This window comes from Aythya ferina, assembly GCF_964211825.1.
Source record: "Aythya ferina genome assembly, chromosome: 2".
NCBI classification, from domain to species: domain Eukaryota; kingdom Metazoa; phylum Chordata; class Aves; order Anseriformes; family Anatidae; genus Aythya; species Aythya ferina.
The window spans coordinates 58,145,557-58,171,197 of record NC_140297.1 but is presented as its reverse complement, the minus strand read 5'-3'; the positions used below and the strand labels follow the sequence as shown (position 1 = coordinate 58,171,197).

At 41.6% G+C, this 25,641-nt stretch overlaps 1 protein-coding gene across 8 annotated transcripts in view; it reads left to right on the top strand.

Moving 5' to 3' along the window:
* HECW1 (HECT, C2 and WW domain containing E3 ubiquitin protein ligase 1) overlaps positions 1-25,641 on the top strand; it is a 264,423-nt gene that overhangs the window by 108,753 nt on the left and 130,029 nt on the right. For all 8 annotated transcript variants that reach the window (XM_084508692.1, XM_084508699.1, XM_084508697.1 and 5 more), the window contains one exon: positions 19,201-19,295. In XM_084508692.1, coding sequence (XP_084364818.1) covers positions 19,201-19,295 — 95 coding nt within the window. The remainder of the gene's footprint in view (positions 1-19,200; positions 19,296-25,641) is intronic.

The following is a 25,641-nucleotide window of genomic DNA, read 5'->3' as shown; positions in this document are numbered from 1 at the left end:
TTTTTGCTGATCACGTTCTAGTGCAGAGGGAATCTTCATGTGGGCTCAAACTACTTTTTTTCCTGTTTGAATTTCACTCTAACTTTTGATGGAAAGCAAATCAAACTTGCCAAAGGAAAGCTGAGTCACAGCTGTGTTGATTTCCCTGACTGAAGAGGAGGTGACAGTCAGGCAGATCAACCAGGTTTGCCATGATCTCTACCTTCCAAAGGCAAAGGATTCACAGGCAGAGTCAATCCAAACTAAAAGCTTACTATAAAGCTTTATCCTGGAAACCTAGGCCAATTTTCAGCCTTCTTACAAATGATTGATAGAAAGTCTCATTACTGTTTGTAAAATCTTCTTTTTACTCAGTCAATATCAGAGCATTTCCAACTCATGTCCTGCACTGAACATATTTTACTACACTGTTAGTGGCAGTTGTGTCTGGCAAGGGCATGGAAGGGGTTTCCAGTTGTCCTCTGGAACATCTCTTTCAAAACAGCCAATCTTTAGTTGTATCAAAACACCTTGCGAGGCTCAAAATAGGGGGAAGTGTGACAGTGCATAGGGTAACGATTGACATCTGTCTCTTTCAGTGGGGTTTGAACAAACTTACATCATGTTGCAACTGGAACAGCCTTAAGAAAGGCATCAATTAAATGGGAGAAGGCACTTGTCCTTGCAGAGCAGCTCTCTGGACAGCAGGATCTGAAGTGCTCCGCTCTTTAGAGACTGAAATTCCTTCTCCACTGCAGTCGAGAGAGATAGCTGTTAATTTAAACAGGATAAGGACTTCACCCCAAAGCGTAAGAATTTGCAGTTTTTAAATTATTAACTCTGCCCCTGGTATATATTCACTGATAAGCATGAAAATTTGATATAATTCCCTTTTTCTCTTTGCAGTTTTACCACAAGGAAAAATAACTAAATAAATTGTTTCTGAGACAAAATTTTCTATGGTGGTTTAAAGCCAGTGCATGGGTGCTTTGTGACTGAGCTGTGAAACCCTGAAAACTGGGTTAATAATGAACCTTCTGACACAGCCTTAACTGTAGCACTGCTACCAGGCACCTCTGTAATTACTGCTTCTCTACAAAGTCTGCTGAGCTCCTACGATAGATGAAAAAATTTCATATTGTGCTTTTTTTTGTTAGAAAATGACTCAGTGGAAACCTTTTAAATGTATATAATACGTGCAAAGATAAAATTATTGCATTTGAACCAGCCCATTTAGGTTTTGTGCAGTTTGGAAAATAGAATCAGGGTTTGCTCTAGCAGGTCTATTTCTTTTTGTAAATTTCATAAATTTGTTTCATTAAAGATGCAATGAAATGCTAAATAATATCTCAATGACATACACAAACGATTTAGCTGACCTATGCATATTATGTACTGTGGAGTATAAATCCAGTTGGTAGTGCATTTTTTTTCTTTACCTAGATATTTTCAAACAAAAATAGCATAGGAGCTTTAGAAATATTTTAGAGAAGGACAGCAGGGCTGAGTGACATGGGGATGTGAAAGGAACAGATTACAGCTCAGGGGACTATTTCTTTTGGAAGGAAAATAAGAGGAGGTAGGTGTGGTCTTCAGCCACTGATATCAGTCAGAGTTTTTCTGCTGGTTTTAACAAGAGATGAATCAGGCTTTTAGCAGATGGTATGCAAGAGCCACATAGTTCAAATGCTAGAATATGTTTAAAAGGATAAGTTAAAAAAATGTAAGATTTTTTTTTTTTTCTTCCCATGGACTAAAAATTATTTAGTCCTTCAAAACACTTTCATTTTGGAAGCTGCAGCTTGTCAAGGCTGACAAAGATTCACTGGCAGCTGACTCAAGTAGTACCACCAGTCCTCTTTGTGGTAGGTATGTTCTACAAGGTAACCAGAAGGTGGAAAAATGAATAAGCAAAACTATAAAGCAACAATGTTCGAAATACATTTACCTACTCTGTAGCTTTAGTGTGGCAGCCAGCAGCTGGGTGTCTGCAGCAGCATGGTATGAGTGAACCACGCACACAGGCTTCCTGACACACCAACTTGACACTGTTAAAATGCATATCTTATGCTGACCTTTTGCTAGCAGGTAAATCTTGTGTATCCTCAGAGCCTATTTGAGACTTCGGGTCTGGAATATTCATGTGCAAGTAAAGGACCTCTTTTTGTAACACAGTAGGCTACATATGTCATATGCATGAACAAATACAGATCCAGTAGTTGGAGATGATGTCAGCTCACAGCAGCTGAGGGTTCAAGTATTTGTTTTTCAGACTAAAATTCCTGTAAGTAGTACAGGAAAGAAGTGTGCAAACCAACCTATTGCAAACCCATCCTGGAATCATCCTCTCTCCTTTTAGAATTGTAAAGTTCAAGTCAGTAGGACAGCTTGTGGTCTCAAAACTTCATTCCTGTCTCTCTTTGATGCCCCTTCTCTTTCTGCTTTCAACACTGCTAAAAAAGACATGTTTAATGGTGATGGTTAATGAGAAAAATTACTTGGGGAAAAAAAAAAAAACTTACTGCATTTTTTATGGATTCTTTTTGACCTGGTGAGTGAACTGAAACATGTTACCTGCAAATTCATTTGTATGACTTGGGCACTGTGAGCTGTATTTTAAAATATTTAAGCTACTGAATTGTGATGATTGGATGGGCGGTGGCACAGGCACGTGTTTGAGCATCTCAGCAAATGGAAGTGGTTCCAAGAGGCTACGTGCAGCTTCTAGAAGCAGGGAACAATTCCCCTGAGACTGGTGAAACCCCACCAGAAGGTCTAAAGGAACCACTTGGTTAATGAATCTGTGGTACATTATGCATTTGTGCCTGTTATTGTTATAATTGCATTAATTTTAAATACCTGTTTGCATGCTAAAAGAGCTGTCCTCTCGCAGAGATAGCCCTTTCCTCCCAGAGCTCTCCATGTGTGTGCCAGGCCATCAGCACCTCCAGCCAACCAGTTAGACCAGTAGCTTTCAGCCTCACTCCTTTGTGGCTGCTAGACTAAATGCCGTGCTCTCTCAGTGGGATTCCCAGTGCAGGGAGTGACAGGGTTACAGCCCGGGAATTTCTGAAGTACAAAGCTAGCTGTGATTTAAGAGAAAATAGGTGTAGGGCACGTCTGAACAAACAAATGCTTTGAAAGAAATTCGTAATGTACTTTTCAATTTCAGTGTGACCCAGCTGATTGCAGCTTAAGTAATAAGTAGAGCTAAATCCTGTGGTGACCTGCTCAGTCCAATCCCTTCAGGTCAGTGCAGAAGCATGCCTGTAGTGCCTTACCTCTACAGGGGCAGACTCACTAGCCTCAATATGTACGTGTTGGGAATTTAACTGCTGCTGAGCTACTGTGCTATCAGGTGCTAATAAGCTTTGTTAGGGTCTGTACTGAATGTCTTCTTGAGCACTGCTTTACAGAAGAGAACTCTCCTCTCCTGTGGCCAAAGAACAACCCCATGATTATGAAAACCAGCTTATGAGAGGACTTGCAACACACATCCTTCTCTCCTTTGGATTGGGTTGCAGGAAGCATCATCTTATGGAGCAGTATATTAAGTCAAGAAAGAGTGAAACTACTTGTACAGCAAGTCAGTGGCAGAGGTTCAAAGAGAACCCAGGTCTCCTGACATCACAGCTTCTCATCCTACGCACCTAATGCTCGGTGTGTTTGTGCTAGAGATAGCAAAGCAGTGGTGCAGGTTCTGCAGGACTCCTGAGGTCTCCTGCCTCACTCCAGGCTCAGTAAGCAGACATCCATCTGCCACACTACAAGGAAGTGCCACAGCATTTTCCTTTTTTAATATTGTTGCATATATACAGGAAGTATGAAAGCAATTGTAAAGATTAGGATTAAGCACCATATTTTCTTGTATATAACTGTCAAATTCTCATGGGGAAACATACACAATATACAGTTAACTAAAAACTAGCAATAACAGATGTTACAAATGTGCAGGCGATTCAAAGCAAATCTACTCCAGAATCATCCTCTCTGCTAATTCTTCCTTCTTCAGATGCCCTTTGTCTCTGCTTTTGAGGTTTTGTTTAGGTTCTCTGCAAGCTTGTTTCTGAAAAAGTGTTTTAAAAATAGTCTGGGTTATCTGCAGTCTGGACTGTACCGTTATCCCACTGTGTGTTGTCACATAACATCTGTTAGATCTTGCTCAGGCTATTGAGGATTTTGCATTAGGGTTTCCTTTCCACAGTGCAGCAAACTCCGTGGGAGTTGAGCGTGCTGGGGTTTCAGACCTGAGCCTTTACTGTAAAAATAAATAAATAAATAAAACAATGTTTCCTGTCTGTCACCTGCTTGTATGACTGCAGCAATTTCAGCTTGGATAAGCTTGAGCAAGCTGGGAGTTCCTGTTGTCAGGACTGAAGGCCTGCAAATGTCAGCTGCGGCCAATGAAGTGCACATCTGTGACTTGCACTGCAGGTCTGAGCATTAAGGTGCAAAAAGCCAGAGAAAATGCAACAGCCACCTGGTGGGCATCTTCAGGTGACTGAAGTACTGGCGTCTGCATAGTATTTTTTTTAATCAACAGGAATTAACAGTAAAGATTTTAAATATATATTTTTTTACATTCCCCCAGTGTACATCTTGATATATTTTGCTAGGGAATAAACCTTTCTAATTTCACAGCACCTCATCCAGGCTACATATAATTATCAGTCCCCTGGTGTGTTTAAATGTAGTATTTCCATTCCTTGCTACTCCAGAGTATGTTACAAGAGTAAGTTTTACCTGCACAAACACAGTATCTGGTTCATAGTAATTTTCCCACAGTTACATTTATTTATTGCACATGAAACACCTTGCTCTCATCCAATGCTCTCATCATTAGGTTCACTGGTCTTTTTTACGGTCAGGATATTTTATCTTGCCTCTCAATTTAATCTAATCCATTTGCAGCCCCCTTCTTTTTACTGGTTTCAAGTATGATACTTTGAAATTGCTGGGGTTTAAAAAGTCGTGTTTCATTTTGTAATTACTGCAATTTTCTTCCCTAATTACTGCGTTGCAAATAAATGGTGAACAGAAATTGATAGTTTAAAAAAGAAAAAAAAATACAGTTGTCACAATAGGAGATCACAGAGGGAGCTCTAAGGTGAGAAGTAATAACAGGTATATTGTATTTTTCTTAGCAGCTTTTTGATCTTTCTTGATAGCTTGTGCTTTGTCTTATAAATTCCCAGGGAAATTAACAATAGGCACCGTAGCAGTGGTGGCTAATCAAACTGCCCTTGTGAATAAGAGTTTTCTGAATGGGTGAGCAGACACATCCAGGGCCATCACAAGCCAGAAGAAATCCATCGCTGTTGAGTGGCTCAACCAAATGCAGCAAGTTACATGCTTTCTACTTCTGCAACCAGAATTTTAATGTGAATCACAGAAGCCAGAGCATGATTCCCGTAGAAGATTACTTTACGGGCAAGTTTCAGAAGAGAAGTAGTGTTTGATGGGTCTGTCCTCATCTTTGTAAAGAGAGCAGAGAATCTCAGTACTATGTGCCAGCATCCCATATGATTGTGAATCCAGCTAAAATCAAAAGGAGATGACACAACTTGACATAATCTCTGGAGGCAGAACTGCCTGTGAATTGCTTGTTTGAGAAGGAGTTTCACATGCTGAGTCCTGTAGGGCCAAGATCACTGCTTATGCATGGCCTTCTACTGTGCATGGTCCGTATCCAATCTACAATAGTAAGCACATATTGGCATTGTTAATGGCAGGCCAATATATAAAAATGTACCTAGAGTACAGTCACAGTTCCTAGAAAAGGACTTGGATGTGCTGCCTTCCCTCCACTGTCAAATAGAGACCTGAGCAGCGCTAAAGAAGGAATTGCCCAGTGATTTCGAGACTGGCAGTGTTTGAGCCACAGTCCGACAGTATGTGAGCTGGTATTGAAATAAAAACCATGATAAAGAGGATGATTGGCATGTGTGAAGCTAGAATGCCAAGGGCTTTTCTCTTTGAGATGTTTTGTATTTTATCAGCATCTGAGATCCTCTACTCTGTAGGGACTGTACAATTCAGAGAAAAAAAGGACCTACAAAAGGGGCTGTGTGTCAGGTAGACAACTGGGATCTCCTTCGTGTCCCCTGGGCTTCAAGGTTATTTTTCTTTTACCAGTCCTCCCTGGAAGAAGTAAGCCTACCTGAGTGTGCATATGACAAGCTCCCATCCCTGTTGAGCTTAGCAGCAGCATACAGGAGAGGAATTTGGGCAGCATTGTTTTAAAAGGCTAAGGCCAAGCCTTTATCCATCGTATCCAGATGCCACACTGCATTTACAAAGGCGTCACACTGATGGGGTTTTACCAGCCAGTGGTGTGGCTCATGAGTCTCCGTGAGCACCAACGGGTTTGAACACACTTTCTCTGCCTGTGATTTCTCAGCAAATGGGAGGAAGATAGGTCCTGCTGCTCTAAAACAAAGCATTTGTAAGACTAAGGAAGAGGAGAGAGAAAAGCTCTACCTCGGTAGTGTAGCTGACATGTAGCTTTTATTCAAGGCTCGCGGTTCTGAGTGGGCAAGCCCAATTAATTATAAGAGCTCTGGATGTCTAAACAAGAGAACAGCTCTCTGTTGTGAAGACACAGAAGTGTGTTTTGCTCTGTTTAATTAATGCTTAAGGACCTTCACAGGTAAGTCTTTAGTGTACTGAGAAAAGACCTCAAACAGTGCTGATTTTTCAGAATAACAACTATAGGGAGCTTCGTCATTTGGTAATTACATTGCAAGGATATTCACCTCGTACTTGCACTTAATAATGTAACAAGTGTTTAGTGTTAGAATTGCATATTGTTTGCTGCTCTCCAGTTTGGAAAGAGTTTATAAAAAAAAAAATAAAAAAGGTATGTGGAAAGGAATAAAATGCTTGCAAGGTGTCTAGAGGATCCCATTATCCAGTGTGCTGAAGATCTCAATATCTGCAGCAGCATTATTGTGCTCTAACTGCCTTTTGTGCTCAGTAGAGTTGCAGTGCCAAATCCAGGTGCAACTGTCCTTGTTTTCACCTTATACCGTTAGGTGCCTTACAAATAAAGCCAAATAATACTGAGGGAAAAGGAGAGGAGCTGGCCATTCATTGGGTTGCTCTGTTGCAATGTTTTCCTTGCCTTTAATTCCAGTGCCTGGATTTCTGACCTTCATTTTGGTCTTCCAGATTTTGCAAATGATTCTCTTCCAAAATTCTATGAAAATAGTTCTGCTTTGTGGTAGAGCAAGGAAAGACACAAATGTGAATTGTAACTCTTGCAATCACATTCTTGGTAAGTACAATGTATTACTAGTTGTCTAAGAGAGTACAACAACATCTTCTCTTATTCTTCTTTATGCTTGGGGCCAGTAATGAGTTTGGAGCTACTAGAACAATGGTGAGCTCTCACTTTAATCTCAAGTAGCATTTTGCTGTTTTCTTCTGCTTGTATTAGGGCATTCATACTGTGACGGCAGTGAACAGTCTTTGTCGTATGATAGCACGATATGTAATTCTCTTAATCACTCAAAGTGAGCTCTTAAATGTGATGATTAGAAGTAGCAGCAACAAACAGTAACATGCTTAGAGTAGTGGATAAATTATAGCATTTGACCACTGAGAAGCTTCGTCTGCAAGTATTTTGAATTTTCATTCAGCTGTCTTCTCAAATGGACCATTTCTTGCTTCATTGTCATGGAAATATTATGCTAAAAAATATCTTTAGATGTGCAAGGAATGTGTGCATACTGATTCTGAAGCCATCTGAAGTTCTGATAAGACAAGCAGCTCTTACTATGCTGTGAGTAACCGTGCTATGCTTCTGAAGGCTTTGCTTTTACACCCAAGTGCAAAAGATGCTTGCTCAGTAATGCTCTCATTTTGTTGTGAGGGGGACAGGCTGACTTGAGGGAATGTTACTCTTTCTAACATGAAATTCACTTATGCTCATCAGATGTAATCAAAGATAGCTCAAGAAGTGTTGTCGCAAGCGTGTTAAATTAAACCGCCTCTCATGTAAATAAAAATGTGAATCCTCCCTCATTTAGCTGGGTTTGGAGTTGCGAGGTGGCCCTTCTCATGCCGTCCTCTCCCTTCACAAATCAGGCATGGGGCAAAGTTGGGGCTTACACCTCCCTAAGTACTAATCACTGATCGTAAGGGTGATGCAGTTTTCTGCTTTTATAAACTGGCAGCAATTCCTGGTCCACCCAAGCCCTGAGATCAAGGGGAATAAAAAGTTGTGATGTAGAGGGCTGTGTTTGAGGCACTTGGCTTCCTAGGGCTACTTCTGCAGTTCATAAATTATCTCTTGCTCATGGCTGTGCCTGCAGGCATAATGCAGTCATTTAATTAAGGCCTTAAAGTACTGTTGCCCTGATAAAAGCAGGGATTTGATGGTTCACAGGCTTCTGCTCCACGAGACAATTAACTTGAGGCAGACATAACACCTGGAAGCCTCAGGGGCATCATTGTGACAGGGACAGTCAGGAGGAACTTGCTTCATCTGGGACAACTCAGTGGCTGTAAACAGGAGTAGGGAAAGGAGAGGGGTGCTCAGCTCTGACTGTTCTTCCTCTTTCATGGAGCTTTCAGAGCTTTCAGCCAACGTATAGCTCTGAGTTTATACCTGTCTCTTTCTTCCCTGAATCACCTTTACAGTACCTCAGCTGGTGCTCAGAACAAAGTTCAGTGGTGTCAATGTTCTCATAGGTTTATTTTTTTTTCTATCCCTTTACATAGTATTTTAATATATATTAATGCCTAATTGTGCTCTCAGTTACACCATCTCTCTAATTCAGATTTTCTTCATGAATGTTGTCAGTGACTCTAAAGTAGCTAAAGGAACACTTTTTTTCTTATATACATGAGACATGGCTTTCTGCATGTGTACTTAGAAGGATCAGTCAAAGTTATTGCTTCTTTTTTTATTATTATTATTTTTTTTTTTTTCTGAGAGCTAGTGTTGCATGCCTTTACATGACATTTTTGAAAGCTTGTTGCTGTGTAAGTTTAAAAGCTTCACATTAATCCAATTGAGTGGTTGAGGAAAAAGAGGGGTATTGAATCACTCAGATGGGAGAAATAGTAGAGAGGTTATTTGAGTACAGTGTGCCAAATTATAAAAAATAAAATTGTGTAGATGTAGAAATATTTTTGACACTAATCGATTTTGCTAAAGAACCATCAAGAGTTAATTGTAACCAAGGCGAAGGAGTTTTAAAAGAGAAGTCTTATTTTACAACTTAATCTGATATAACTGTTGCATTTCAGGAGTTTTTTTTATAGAATCATAGAATCATTCAGGTAGGAAAAAACCTCTAAGATCATCTAGCCCAACCTTTAACCTAGTGCAAAAGACTACCACTAAACCATGCTACTAAGCTCTATATTTACACATTTAATGAAGAACTCCAGGGATGGTGACTCAACCATTTCCCTGGGCAGCCTCTTCCAATGTTGCACAACTCTTTCAGTAAAGAAATTTCTCCTAATATCCAACCTAAACTTCTCCTGGCACATCTTAAGGCCATTTCATGTCATTTCTGTCATACATAGATATGTATTTGATTTCACCTGCGATGTTGTTTATTGTGCAACGTGCGTGACTACTTTAGCATCAGACTTTAGGCATGGTTCCCAGTTCCTATGGCCTCAGCTACCACACAGGTTAAAATGCTTTGAAAACTGCAAGTTTTTCTCAGATACATTACTCACTTGCTAATGGTGGAGGTGAACAACTCACTGTTAAGCTGATTTACATGAACACCTTACACACCTGTAGGCTCCAGGATTTCATTCAAGTCTCAGTTTTAGTGCAGCCCTTACAATTTGCTGTTTGCAAAGGTCTCTCTGAAACCACTTTTCTGTCCCCTGGTGGAAGACAGGTAAGTAGTTACAGCCCCCCCAAGCTTCCACTTGCTCAGGTTGGTGCCTATCAGTCCTTTCCTTACACCAGCCCATAAAAGACAGAACAGATAGATAGCACTTCTGGGTTTAACTGTAAGTGAATGCATAAAATTCTTGCCTGTTCTGGGCTGGATCCTGCTGTCTTTATAAATACAGAGCAAATAGTTTGTTGGTTTCGATGGGATGGGAGATTACAGAGATGACTCGGTGCTAGGAATGGTAAGGCTGAGTCCTTTTTTTTTTTTTTTTTTATTTAATTTTTCTTCCCATCTCACATTTCTGAAGATAATTTTAGGAGGAAATGATTATCTTCAAGGATGTGAGCTGTCTGAGCAAAGCAAATTTCAATCCCATTACCCGTGTTATAGAGTAAAACTTGTGAAGTGAGTAACGGTGTAAGAATATGCCTCCGTGTGAACTACAGGTTCTTTTCCTAGCCATACAAAGGCTGGAACACCTACTTAGTAAAGACATTTAGCATCTTCAGCTGCTGGCTGGGCAGTGACATTCTTCCACTGGCCTTTCCTGTGGTGGGGAGCTGTGGAAGCTCTGCCTTGTTCTGCCCTGCCTTGACTGCAGTTGATCTAAAAGCCAGGCTCAGTGGGCACTCCGGCAGAGGCATGTGTTTGTGATGAACTGGACTTTCACAGGGCCACTGGATGGCTGTAAAATGTTAATGCATTCTAACCTCTGCCCATCCAGACAGCATTCAAGCCAGCAGACTGACAGTAAATTCCGTTGCCTGTTCCTGTGCTTGCCTAATTGTGAGCTTGAATGCAAGTCCCCTAGTGCGTGCATTGTGTTCCTACCATGGAGGCAGCCAGCAGTGCCCATCTCTTTGGCAAGACTGAGACAGGGCTCTGCTACCTGCTCTGCCAAGCTCCTGCTCCACCTGCCTATGATCCTGTCTATGACCTCCACACATCACAGGTTTATTTTCTTTCCCTTCCTACCTGTTTTTGTCCTGGTTTCCTCTTCCCCAGCCCACATTCCTTATCCCCCCACCTGCTTCTACCTCTTCCTTCAGCAAGGGCAACCCTGGATTCATGGTTTCTTCTTCTACGCTACTTGGCACAGCAGGGAGAAACCCAGAGACACACTCTTCCTACTTGCAGAAGGTGCACCCAGACGTGGCACAGCTAAAAAGAGCTTAGATCTGCATTGCAGAAAATGTGTCTTAGCGCCAGTCTGGAACATGCTCAAACCAGGTAGGATTTCCTGGGCATTTAGATGGTAAAATCAAAGATGTCTCAAATGAGCATTTCAAACTGAATTTTTTGGAGAGGCTTATAGGTTAGCTGATCTTTAACATATTTTTACGTGAACAGCAAAAGATGAATGCTTAGTATGGTGACTACTGCTCCAGATTAACATGGAGGATGAAAGGAAAGGTCGTCAGAAATCTTTAACAGGTAAAAAAAAATAAAAAAGTGTTCCCTTACTCTCACAGCTACAAATTTCTTCATTAAATTTTCATGGTGTGCATCTCTGTAGATCTGAGGCAGACATCTGGCATGCAAAATTTTACTCCAAATGTATGTAGCTTTGAAAATGTATAGGCAACTGAAGACGGGGTTTATAATGGAAAATGTCAAGAAACTTTAGTAATCAGCAATGCTAGATGTCCTGCTTATACAAAGAAATGTATACAAGTGCTAGAAATGAATAGATAAACACACATCCAGTCCAGCCACCAGTATTCCTTAGCAACAAATCTTGCCAGTAGGGCAGTTTTTATGAGGGAAGTACACAAGCAAAAACCTACTGATAATAGATTTGTGTTCTTCGCAGAACCACATTGTTATATTTTTCCTGGTTACCTTTATGTTCCTAAGTCAAAATGAGAGGCAGGTAGCAAAAATGTGTGTCTTTGTCTTTCTCGTGCTTAGGAGTCTCCACCTGAAAAATTACTGAATATCAACAACTAATCACAGTGCAGTTGTAAGTAGATGCATATCACTTCATGTCAACTGCCTAGTAATAGAGCTAGATTGTACATGGCTAGACCCCAAATCAATGAACATGCAACACTGGAGGCTCGAACAAATGTGGCTAGGACAGAGGAGACTGGCTTACTGACTGCAAGCAATTTATTGTTGCCCATTAAATATTAGCGTACTGATTTACTGTACTATTTCTGTGGTTATTGGAGGCAGGCAGCTGCTAAATAGGATCATCAAGCAGAGGAAATATAAGTGAAAGTCAATAATAGGGAGTATCCACAGATCACAAATAACAACAGAACAAAGAATCAATGATAAAATAAATGGCAATCAGCTTTCCTGTTACAAAGGAGATGACTCTAGCCCTGAACATGCAACCCTTGTAAAGCAATAGCTGCTTATGTCAAAACCAAGAAGAAAAAACTCTGAAGATGAGATAAAATTAAGATTAGATAATGTGTTCCTAAAACATCAGCTAAGTGCAACTACTCAAATACATCATGTACTGCTGCAGATTCAGGGTTATTTGAATGTTCAAACTCTGCATTTCTGTATCTTGACAAGCTTGGATTCTTTTGTCTCAACTGTGATCTTGGTGATAAGTTTTTTGGGTTTTATGCTGCTTGTTTTTGATATGCTTTAGTTTCCTTGCAAACATTTTTACCTGAAATTATCAGTACCTACTGGTCAATCTTACTTCTACCTCCAGATGCTTTTCTCTTTCTTGCCTGGAAGTATTATAGTAATCTGGAAGCTGAGGTTTTAAAATCTGGTATCTTACCATTTCTCAAAAAAGGTCTTTTGAGAGTCTGTGTTCACATGTGTTTGTGCACATGTGTGTTTTAGACCAGGACAGGGAAAAAGTCATGAGAAAATTGGAATAAATTCTGCAACTGGGATTAAACAGACACATCTGCTTAGGCCTTGTTGGGTTTTAAACTGTTGCCTGTCTAAAAACTGACAAGCCTTACATAAAGCCATAGGCAGTTGTGTTGCTGAACGTCTACTATGAACAGATATAGTTTACAGCTTAAGGAAATAGAAGCAGACCAGCCTGAAGGCTGGAGTATCACTGCTGCATATCTGACAGGTAATTCCTGGAACAGGCAGTTTTTCGGGTACAGCAAAAGGAATAAGAGCAGCCATGGAAATAAGTTTCCCAAGCAGGTTTTTTGCATGGAGCAGCAATAGGCATACATGACAGAGATAACCAGTACCGTGTATTGATGCTGCAGGTAAAAAGGACAGGCACTCGTGTCCCGGGTTTCCCAGCCAGCTGCTGATGCAGCTCATACATAGTGAATGAAGGAATGTTCCTGGTGAGAGGGCACTTTTTTCTCATCCTTCGTCAGATTTGACTCTCTCTCCCTTTGCCTTTCCTTGTCATGCTGTTTTTTCCCTGCTTTCTTCTCCCTGTTTTCTCATGTAGACAGTCCTAGTCTTCTCCCTCTTCTTTACTGTCCTGTCCTGCTCAGTGATTTTCCTCTACTCTCAGTCCTGCTTTTCCCTCAGCTTCCACATCAGTGCCCATGCCTACTCAATTCCATCACTGCACCACATCATATAAACTGCCTTTAATTGCTGTTTTGACTACCCATTGTAATTTCTTCTCCTATTTTTTCATATGCCACCCCCAGCGTCCCCACTGTGTTTAATCCCAGTTCTCCCCTGCAGAGACTCCCTGACGCACCTACTGGCTCTGCTTCAGAGACAGCCTTGGCTACTGTAATTTCAGACGGTCCCATAGCGATCTGATTATAGCACAGTATCATACATTTATTTACTTTACTGCTGGGTCTTCTTGAAGGAAAACTTTATGACTCATAACTTAATTGCTTCCCTCTCTGATTTGGTTCGCTCAGTTCCCACCCACGTACCGTAGACAGCTACCTTTTCATTACTCGTTTTTGACACCTCTCATTTTTTATGCATGAGGCTTGCCCAAAAAGAGCGAAAACAGCTCTTTTAGTAATAGATGGAACTGATCACAAATGACTCAGTTTTGAAGACTGACGTTGCTTCCCTGAAAGATGTGCTTAGAAATGCTTAGCTAATGCCTAGTCACCTTAGCTATTTATTTGAGCAAAAGTGCCAGGGGTGTAAATTACAACCAGATTGTGGAAGTGCCTCATGTATCACACACTGATCAAACACCAACTGGTAAAGCATGCTGTGATGCATCTTGCCTCTCCAGAGAATATAATTTAGTTTTTTTCCTTGAAATATCCATTAGGAAGTTGTGGGTGTTTCTATTTTTTAGTATAACAAGGGAAACTGCTTAACCCTGGCATTGCATTGCTTCTTGTTATATTTGAGAGACTAAATTCATCATTTAGTGAAAGCTAAGCCTCTGAGACCAGACTAACCTTAGTGAGGAGCAGAGGATTATAAGAGCAAATGAACTTTTGGAAAGGGTGAGAGATTTAAGGCAATTTTGTCAATTCTCAAGGAATGAAGGAAGGCAAGTTGGGCATGGAAGTGCTTTAAAGGAAAATGGTATCAAGTGAACCAACAGGAATGATAGCACTGGCACAAGATGACCCAGGATGACAAGAGTGGGTGGATGATGGAGGTGAGATGGGGAGAAGGACTGGGACACCCACCAGAGGCTTTCAACCTTCACTACCTCTAGCTGCAGTTCATTAGTAGACCCTACTACATTTTATCTCCACTCACTTCAGTTTAATAATGAGTGCAGTGTTTCCAATTGCTGAGTGATTTTGGAAGAAGTATAGAATATTGCCAGGAGGAGTATTCAGCTGGTAATTGATTTTGCAGTTAATTCACAAAACTGACTTGGTAACTGAGGTAACTCAGGCCTTTAGTAGAGAAATAATTTTCCATGGACTGGATAGTTTTTACTGTGAGAGTGGTGAATCTCCATGGCAGAGGAGTCCTCTGGCACAACTCTGACTTGCTCAAAGTTTTGCTTTGAATGAGAAGTGATTTCTGTGGTGTCTGGGCTACGTCCCTACTCCTCCTCATGTCCTCAGGAACACCCCACCTACAGGAAAGTTGGTGCCTACGGGCTGCAGTACAAGGAGGGAAATGGAATCGCTTCTCCTGCTGCCTGGCTTGTTACTCTGCCCTGGAGGCCTTGACTTGGGGCAGCTGTGTTTTCTGCACCCATGATGGTTACACCAGTGGATCTGAGCATATGACTTGGGACTGGTTTATTTTTATCAGTGCAGTGGAAGGCTGTAAAACATCAGTGGTGTAATGGAGGTACCAAGGCTGATGTAAGGGGAATATGTTACTGTTTTGTTCTTGATCAATGAAAATCACCAAGTAGTCTGGTAATTGTCATGGGCACAGGTATTTCTGAGCATCTTTAGATGTCTCATCTCTTGGAAGATTTGCTAATCTAAATGTCATTTATACTAATTGAAAGGAGAATTTAACTTCATTACTTCATGACTTTAATATCATAACTTCATTACCTGATCCAATGAACTACTGTTCCTAATTACTGAGATGAAAATAACAATGGCACATCTTTATTTATAGTGGGATTAACAGGACAACACCTACTGCTGACCTGGGCATCATGCAATGTAGCTAGGGCAGCAGGACAGATGTAAATGGTTGTCTTTATTCCAGAACAAGCTAGTCTACAAGACTATAATGTAAACAGCCCTTATACTTGCATGTTACGTGCTAATGCCAGCTGGATAATATTCAGGTTAATTTATATCACTGCCTGGCCTATATTTCAGATGCCTTCTGTTCATCTGCAGAGGTACAAAGCCAGTGAATGTCTGTGCTTGCATTTGTTTTGCAAATGTCTCTTTCAGAGGTGATTCAGAGGTACAAGAACAATCTTCATAATGATTAAAATGTTAGGATGACACTGAAGTGGAAAACAAGACACCAACTATGTTATTTGGAAAAAAATGGCTCCCAGCCAAAAAAACAAACAAACAAATAAAATCTAAGGTTTAGGTGAAATTTTTGTGCACAAGGATGCCATTGGTAATTTTGCAAGCTTTACTTGTAAAAATTTTATCTAGAGGCCTAAAAAGGATATGTTGTAATGCAGTGAGAATAGCCATTTTCTTAATATTGTCAATCTGAAATAGATCTGGGAAAATGTAGAGAAAAGAAAAAAGAAAACATTGTTCCCTGGATGTTTCCAGAATAATTTCTCAAGCTGAGATGGTTCCCATAAGATCTTCTGCCATCAGACCTTTCTCTGAATGAAACCTGTGACTCACTTGTTAATCACCACCTCAAATTTTGCCTGACGAATATTTCTTCCTCTGACGCCATTTTGAATTGGACATGACACTCACATCTCTCTAGGTTGCCTTCTTTCTAGTTTGCATCTGTATTTGAACAAGTTGATTGAAAATTAAACTATAAATAGTAATTCTGTGAAACTAAGAAAGGAATCGTCAGTACCCATGTGGTTCTTTACAAATATATACTCAATTATCTTTGTAATCCTCTGTCCTTGAAAGTAATACTAATAGCCAGAATACCTACGGAAGGATATATTCTTCTTCTGTTCTCACTTTGTAGTAGTTTTAGCTTAATTAAAAATATTATTTAAACCATAGTGTCCCAATGTACATGGTAACCGATTTCCTACTTGTCAACCTATTTCTTGCTGTGAGGTCTGAACATGGTCACACAGTTTACTACCAAAAGCTATACTTTATTAGCCATGTAAGCTAATAGTATGCTTTATAATAATAATAATAATAATAATAATAATAATAATAATAATAATAATAATAATAATAATAATAATAATAATCTTCTCTGTGTTCTACCTCACTGTTCCACGCAAGCTGTAGCTAAAGATCTCCAGGGGAGAGGAGTGTTGGTTTTACCGTGCTGGGCAGCTAAACCCCACAACCGCTCTCTCACTCCCCCTCTTTTAGATGAGGAGGGGGAGAAGTAAAGCAAAGAACAACTCACGGGTTGAGATAAGGATAATTTAATTAAAGGGAAATAATAATAATAATTAAATAAATATGATTATGAACTAAACAATTTAACTAAAGGGAAATAAAAAGGGAAAGGGGAAAAGGGAGGGGGAAAGGGAAAAAAATAAAAAGAAGGGAGGAAAACAAACAAATAAAATAAATGAAGGCTATATGGAAGTGCAGAGGAAAGAAATTACTCTCTGCTTCCCACAAATGAGTGATGATTGACCACGTTCTTGAAGCAGGGCCTCAACGCACATAGCCGGTGTTCGAGAGGAGGACCAACATTTTCCCAACGAGAGCCCACCCCTCCCCTCTTCTTCCTGTTTCCACCTTTTATTGCTGAGTGTGACATCACATGGTATGGAATATCCCTTTGGTTGGTTTAGGTCAGCTGCCCTGGTGATGTTTCTCTCCTCACTTTTTGCCCACCCCCTAGGAGGGTTAGAGAAAGGCCCGATGCTGTGCCACTTCTGCTCAGCAGTAGACACAACACTGGTGTGATAACACTGCTGTTCCAGCTACAAGTGCAGAGTACAGCACTGTATGGGCTGCTGCCGGGAAAGTTAACATTCCAGCCAGACCCAGTACATCACCCTGCTGGGCAGCTAAACCCCATCACACCTGCTCTCTCGCTCCCCCTCATGAAAGGAAGAGAGGGAGAAAATGTAATGAAAAGGAGCTCAAGGGTGGAGATAAGGACAGGGAGATTGTTCACCCATTACCATCATGTGCAAAATTGATTCAGTGTAGGGAGATTAATATAATTAATTACCTATCACTAGCAGACTGAGAAACTAGAAACACCTTCCCCCTCCATTCACCCTCTTCCACCTCCTCCCCATGAGCAGCGCAGGAGAATGGGGAATGGGGGCTGTGGTCAGTCCCCAACATTTCATCTCAGCCGCTCCTTCATGGTCCCTCTCTGCCCCTGCTCCACGTGGGGTCCATCCCACAGGATGCCGTCCTTCCCGAACTGAGTCTGCGTGGGCTGCCCACAGACAACAGCTCTTCAAGCACTGCTTCCACACAGCTCCCTCCCACAGGGTCCATCCCCCAGGAGCAAACTGCTCCAGCACGGGTCCCCCACGGGTGGGCAGCAGCTCCCCCCAGACCCCTGCTCCTGCGTGGGCTCCTCTCCATGGGCTGCAGCTCTGGCCCGGGGCCTGCTCCTGTGGGGGCTCTCCATGGGCCGCAGCCTCCTCCAGGCCACATCCACCTGCTTCACCAGGGGCTCCTTCACCCATGGGGGGGCTGCAGCATGGAGATCTGCTCCATGTGGGACCCATGGGCTGCAGGGGGACAGCCTGCTCCACCAGGGGCCTCTCCACAGCCCTCAAGGGAACTGCTGCTGCCTGCCTGGAGCACCTCCTGCCCTCCCGCTGCACTCACCTGGGGGCTGCAGGGCTGGTGCTCACTCCTTTCTCACAGCTGATGTTGCACAGCATTTCTGAGCCTATCTTAAATATGTTATTACAGAAGTTGTGCCAGTGTCGCTCACTGGCTCAACCTTGGCCAGTGCTGGGTCCCTTTTGTAGCCAGCTGAAGATGGCTCTTCTCACAGAGGCCACCCCTGTAGCCCTCTCAACTACTGAAACCTTGTAACGTAAACCCAATACAAGAAGAAAACTAAGATTTGAATAATTGGTGAGAACTGTGTGTTTTAGCTATTGTATTATCATCAACTTTTCCTGTCCGCTCAGTGGGTAAATGCTTTATCTGCTGAGCTGTTAAAAGTCCTGTAGAGAAAATGAAAATTCAATCTGTCTTGCAGTTTTTCGGTTCCTCAAGCTCACCTAGCTTTTTTTGCTTCCAAAAGGAATATCATTGTATGTGGCAAAAGTAGCGCTGCAAGTCCAAAACCGTGGTCTTGCTTGAGTTCCTCAAATAATTCAAATCTTTGGAAGTCGGTGGAAATGCTCCAAGATGAAGTCTCATGGTACTACACTGTTTTGAAAAATGCTTTAATGTAGTAAATCTCAGAGAAGTTAATCGGTGTAGATCCATGTCCTTCCTCTGGCCAAGGCCAGAGCAAACTGAGTCAATGAAATCTATCAGTGAGCACTTATGTAAGCACATTGCGCTAAGTTTCTCACTTTCTCTGCACATTACTGCTTGGTGTATCTAACTAGTGATGGTTTTCTGTCCCTACTTTTCTTCTTCTTAGAGTAGCTAAAGGATGTTGATTGTGTTTTCTATGGTCTTCCTGTCATAACTGGTGCTCAGGTTATACTGTTTTAAGTCACGGGAATTGAACTCTAAATTTCACTCTGGCAAAGCAGAAGATCAGAGGCAGGAGACATCCTGTTGTGCCAACCAACAAACCAGAGACAAACTACTCACAATTCAACTACATGCCAGCCTTTTGAGTAAACCTTATTATGTCTGTCTGCTGCAAGCAATTGTGCCGCTTCTCCCTGGCAGTTCTTCTAATCTGAAATAATTCCCTCTTTCAGCTGAAACAAAGATTTGCTTCAAATACTATCATGGCGTGAGCGGGGCACTACGAGCCACAACTCCAAGTGTCACAGTGAAGAACAACGCAGCTCCCGTAAGTTATACTGGCCTTTTATTTTTTCAGTATATTTTCCCTACTGTCACTGTGCTATGCCTTGCTTTCCTTGCCTGCTTTGTGTACTAATATATGAAAACTGAACAGAGTATTTTCTCTTAAGCGTGCTGTGGAGCAGAGGAGTGGGTATTCTCTCAGTTAAGATGTGGATCTATAAGCCAAAAGAACTTAAGAGTCAGCTCTCAATCTGTCACAGATAACTTCTGTGATTTGGGGCCAGTCCCATTTCCTAGCTGTACTCCGTTCTTTTATCTTCTGTCTTCTGGGTGTTGTGATATTTGTTTAATACCTCTGAAGGACTGGGGAACCTTGGATTGTAAGTACAACAAACATGCAGAAAAGGAGTAAGATTTTCTTAAGTGCATTTCTCAAAATCAAGTTGTGAACATTTTCATGGCGGTGTCTCTGAGTTCCAGAAACAGCTAGGCTCTGACAGACTAGCATCAGTAATATGAAGTGGGCATTCAGACCCTGATCCATCAAAGTACTGAAGATCATTTTTGACAGACTGAGGCTTCATTGAGAGCAATTTTGATCTGTTTAGCAAAGCTCCATGGCTCAAATGGCTGTTAGAAGCTATGTATCTTGCCCATTTTCAGAAAATGTAGTCACCCTAAGAGTGAAAAAAATTTGAGAAGCCTGGAGAGACTTGCTGAACTCCAAAGATTGTCTGGTCTTGCTGAAGGACTTTCACTACCTACTAGGCTCATCTTGGCAGAGAACCGATAGAACTAAGGAGTTTTAGTTCAACCAACGTTAGAGATGGATGGGTTCAGATGTTTACTCTGGAAACAGAGTTCAGGAAAAGTTTGTCTTATGTGTAGGTGTACATAGGTTTTAGTGGACATCACTGAATCACGTTTTTTGGGATGGTCCCAAGTGTGGTGAAAATGTGTGATTGCACCACGGTCAGGAAGGATTAACTTTTTTACCCGTGATGCATGTACAGAATTTTGTTGTTTTCCTTTTACCTTCTTTTGATGTACTCTACAGCTGGAACCTGGATGCTGGGTAGGGACTGATGTGTCTGTTAAGAATAAAAGGTGTTGTCTCAATACACCTTTCTCATATGCTCAGGGCGAGTCCATACACTATTTTGGGAGCCTGGAGAATTCATTTCAGCTGTCTTCAGTGGAACATTATGGGGTGCTCTCAGATATTTTAATTTTGTGGGACACTGAAAAATACTTCGTATGCTGTAGCATGTAGTGTCTTGTTAACTCAGGACTTACCATTCATTTCCTGATTGTCATCTGTCTGAGGGGGGACCATCTGTGCCATTGATTTAGTCCCAGTCCTCTCTGAAAGGTACAGGAGTTGGCCAAGCAAGGCAGAAAATACCAGTAGGCTGCGAGATCAGAATATTTTTTTCATGAATCACATCTGTGTCTCAGACTTGAGTTTGACCCAACTAAGTAAATTTCTCAGGTCTAGCATGGAGGGGTTAGTGTTTCATTATTAACTATTGGCTGTATGTTTTAAGTTAATAGAAGAATGTCAGAGGAGCTGCTCTTTGTGATAAGCAAATATGTAATCTCTCCAACTTCTTTAGCTGAAGCCTTTACACACATATGGAAAATAAAGTGCCTTAAGTAGCCATTCCCTTCCAGCTGAAGAGGGCTTATGTTTAAACGAAAGTCATTGTCTAGTACTCAAAGTCTTCATAGAGGTCAGATGAGAAAAAGAAACACCTGTTATGATCTTCAGCTGAGTATACTGTACATGACTGAAAAATAAAATACAATAAAAAGTAGTGTCACATACATTTTCCATGTGAGGGTCAAACCATCACCTTTGGCAACAGCATTCTCTTCACATCTAATTTTTCTTGCTGTTCTGGGTTGCAGACTAGTCTGATTTTTGCCAGTTGCCTTCACAGACCAGAGAGGCCAGCAGTGTTGTAGATGCATCATTGGTTTCTCTGTTGTTTTCTGTTCATTGTTTGCTGCATGACATAAATATTTGGTGCATTGTAAGGCAAATACTAAGCAGTGAAAACAACAAGAACAAAGGAATAGCAACAAAGATGATGCAATATTAACCTGGGTGACCCTGCTGTATGAGTGCAAGGGAAAGAAAAGAAAAAAAATAAACAAACAAACAATAGATTAGAAAACCTCTGTATGAGCACAGAGGAAAATAATGGGATGGTTCTTGCATATGTGTAGGCCTTCAGTTAAGTATGACCCTTCAGATCCCAGTCCTAGCTGAAAAACCATCAGATGGCTTTCCTCATCTGGCTCTCTGCAGTACATTTGCAACCTATTTTATTACTGAAGTATTTGAATGTTTCACAGCACACTGCACCACTGGAAAATGGTGTTTTTCTAACTGCACAGAAAAGGAAGGGGATAACAAGGGATTTACTGAGCCCTAACCTTTTCCTGGGCTCTTGTGTGCCTCTGCGCTGGCTGCCACTGGGGCAGAGATACCAGTCATGCAAAGTGCAGATGTTATCCTTACAAGTGCAAAAGGATGTAGGCACTCACCTTTGAGTGTGATTTCACTAACACCAAATTCCGGACCCTTGTACTTTTCAACTGAGTGGAAAGAGAGAGAGGGAAAATGTTAAACAAATTCCAAAATAATCCAATAATCCGCCATATCTATTTTAAAACTTTTTTTTTTTTTTTTTTTTTTTTTTTTTTTTTTTTTTTTTTTTTTTACGAATAGTGGCTTAGGGCAATGATCAGGAAGTTCTTGTCCAAAAGCAGCAGCATCTATTCTGGTTTTCACCTTGCTATGCTCATTCATCATCAGCCAGAGAGTAAATGCACACCTTCCCTTATTCCTGTCCCTGGGTCCCTCCCCATTCCTTTGCAGTCAATCCAGTCAAGTATACTGGGTGGGCAGCCCCATCTCTTTTTCCTGTCTCCTGAATTGATAATCCTAGCACGGCTGAGCAGGAAAGTGATAGATTGTTTTATTTCCCCTGTTCCTCTGTGCGATCAGTTATGGGCTGTGACAGTCGTGCCATGCTTGTCTGAGGTCCCTGAGGCTTCTTACCCTAGTGAGACTTGACACCCTGGGCCTTCTGTGATCAAACTGGATGCATCAAACCCCTCCATTGCTTTCCTTGCTCCAGTGATTCAGAGCAGCGCCCCAGGGTCCCAGGCATGGCATTTCTCAGTGCCAGTGAAAGCTCTGGTCCCCCAGTTGGTGCGAGCAGGGGCTCTGTTCAGCAGTAACCTTCTTCAGATCCTGGAGCAGGTTCTTACACATCTTTTCAGCTCATGTAGGGAATCCTGTGCATGGAAACTTACCCACTATTGCAATCAGTGGGAGTTTTAGTGGCATCTGTGGGATCTTAGCATTTTGTTCCTACCTTTGCAGGGAGAAAATCTCAATACAGATCCTACTGTGGATGTAGGGGCTGAAGGTTTTTTGAAAGTTTATTGCCTTGAAAAAGGAGAATTTTTGCCAATGTGGTAATGGCATCACAAATTCACCCTGAAACTTAGGCTGTCACTAGAGGGACAGAGGGAACGAGGCTTTGTTTATTTGACAGAAACAAACCTTTTCATCTGGCACAGCTTGGGAAAAATAGCAGGAGCAGATGTCCTTCGAGAAGCGGCATTTGGGGACAGGTGACCTTCCAGGGACAGTGTTTTCCCTGCTAGCACAGACTCACCTGCATCTGCAGCCACCCAAGCAGATTTTGTCTGAGCCTCCAGGCACGTGGCACCTCCTGCGATGGGGGCAGCAGCTGGTGTGTTGGCCAGTATACCCGGCGGGTATCTTGTCCTGCCAAAGAGACCTGCAAACACCAATAACCAGACAAATCCTAACACCACAATTCAAAAACAACAACAACAAATCTGTCTGTCTGTACGTGGTTCGCTGCAACTGAGAAGAGAAAAGGAGCTAGAAATAGCCATGCTGGGGCTGTAAGTGGTTGCCATTCTCGTTCACGTGCTGTTGAGACAGTATTTAACTAGCAGTTAAAAGGAAACCTGCTTCCAAAGGGGGAAAAAGTTGCTGTGTTAGTTGGATGTCTTTGCATAGCATTGGTGGTGCTTGAGGCTGAGCAGCATCTCGCCTTCCTTATACTGTGGATGTTCTGCTCCATTTGAATTTATCTCCTTACATTCTAACCCAGTTATTAGAGCTGCCTCACCCCCTGATTGGGATGCCCTGCAGTTCATTTGTCAGTGAAAAGTCCCGTCACATTTTATTGCTTTTGAATCGTCGAGCTTGAATATCTGGGAACCGAGGGCCGTGCACTTTGACCAATTCCTACATGGCGAAAGCTTAAATGTGTATTTAGGGCCTGGGGCTGATAGCAGTGAAGCGGAGCACCTGCAATCCTGGGAAAAAAGGAACATCCTGGCAGGCCTTTTTTTTTTTTTTTTTTTTTTTTCCTAAACTAGTGGCATCCGTAAAGTGCATTTGTGCACAGTAGTTTATACTTCTAAATCATAAGCATGGCTCTGGTGAGGGCAAGCTGAACAGTCTCCTCAGTAGAAAAGCACATTTCTGTGGCATCTGTAACATTCCTGTTCCATTTGTTACTCTTCTGTTATTCCTAATGTCACCTTTAATTCATCTTCACACCGGATATTGTTGTAGAAAAACAATACAAGTTAGAGCAATTAATTCTAGGAATAGGAAAGCTGCATCTTGCTAGTGGGAAAGTCTGAGCATGAAAATGATTTAACCTGAGCGTGGTTCTTCCACGGTAAAATAAAGCAGGCACAAGAACAGCATACTGAATGAAAGGGAAATCTTTTCCCCTTTGAGCTTATAGCCTAAAAAAGATAAATTGGATACACCACAATTAAAAGACAGTAAGTGGAGAATCAATGTTTTAGCCTTAGGACAAATGTCTTCACTAAATTGGGAGTGTTCACTAGCGGTGTATTAGATGCAAATCACCACGGTTGATCGAACCTCTGGAGCTTTCGTGCCACAGTTTCTGTCTCGTAGATCACAATGGCACTTGTCAAATATACTTAGCGTCCTGGGGAAAGCTTTGTAAATTGGGGCTAATTATTGGAAGAGACCTTCTCTGGGCTGTGTTTGTGTGGAAATGCTACCTCAGCTGGGCTTCCCACAGCAGGAATTACCGCTTGATAAGCTGCTGCCATTTGATGGTGACTGATCATTCCTGAGGACTTCCTGCTGTAAATATTTGCATTATGTGCTGTCACGTCAGAGTGTGGGCTGCTGAGGAGTGTTTGATAATGAAGCGTTCTGCCTCATTTCCATGTATGTGCTGCAAGCCAGGATTTTGAAAGAGCTTGCACGTATGAGCAGCCATCTCTCTCGTTCTTTCCAGAGACTGGATTTAAAATCTCAGCTGTGTGTTCTTTTTTACTTCTGTCTTTTTCTGTGATAGGTGAGTTTTAAAACTGTCTGTGTTTCTGGGGCATTACTATGTTTAATAAATCTAACAGATTATTTTAAAAAATTAAGAATAATTATAATTAAAGAAACAGAAGATAAAGAGGTAGCGGCTTACAGGAAACTTGTGGCTATTGTTGTGATCAGCAGTTAAGGTTTAAAAAAAAAGAAAAGCTTATGGGAAACACAAAATCAGGCTGCTGCAATTAATCACAGCAAAGAATGGAAGCCAGGTACATGTTTAACAAGTGTGAGTGGTGTACTTTGGAAGGCTCAGCATTTCTAGGAAGGGAAGCATCATTTCTCTGGAAGCTATGGTTCTGCTTAGGTGACTAAGTATTTGTCAGGACTGAGCAAGAGCATCCCCTTTCCTTATTGTGAGATGTGAAGAAGCCAGAGCTCCCCCAGCTTGCAGCTGCCTTTGAATGCAAGGTAAGGAGCAGCATCGTAGTGCCGCCTATATTCAACCTGTCCCTGCATACACCTCCTCCTATTTTGATTTCCTGCAAAGGAGAAGGAGTCAGTCAGGGATGAAAAAGTCAACAGGGAAAATGACTGGAACTGGAAATACTTGCTCGGACGGAAGGAAGCATAGATTACAGAAGTGAAAAACAAAGTGCTCTCTGCCAAGGCAGTCCCTTTCCAACATAAAAGAGGATCTAACAATATATTTGATAAGAAACAGTTGTAAGAGATTGTATTCTACTGGTTAGCCATTTGAGGTGAATGATTCTGAGACAAGCAGCTGCTCCATAAACTGTGGGAGGAAGGTGGTCTGCGTAGGCTTCTGATCTGTTGGAAATATCTGCACATTTTTTGTTTTCTTCTGATACGGCTTTTTTTTCACAGTACTTGCAATGTTGTCCGCGTCCCACCTACCTTATGTGCTCATACTCTGCCACTGGTGTAGACTAACATGGAGTAATATAACACGAGGGAGGACAAAAGTCTTTGGATTTAAAGAAACCATTAAATTTGACTG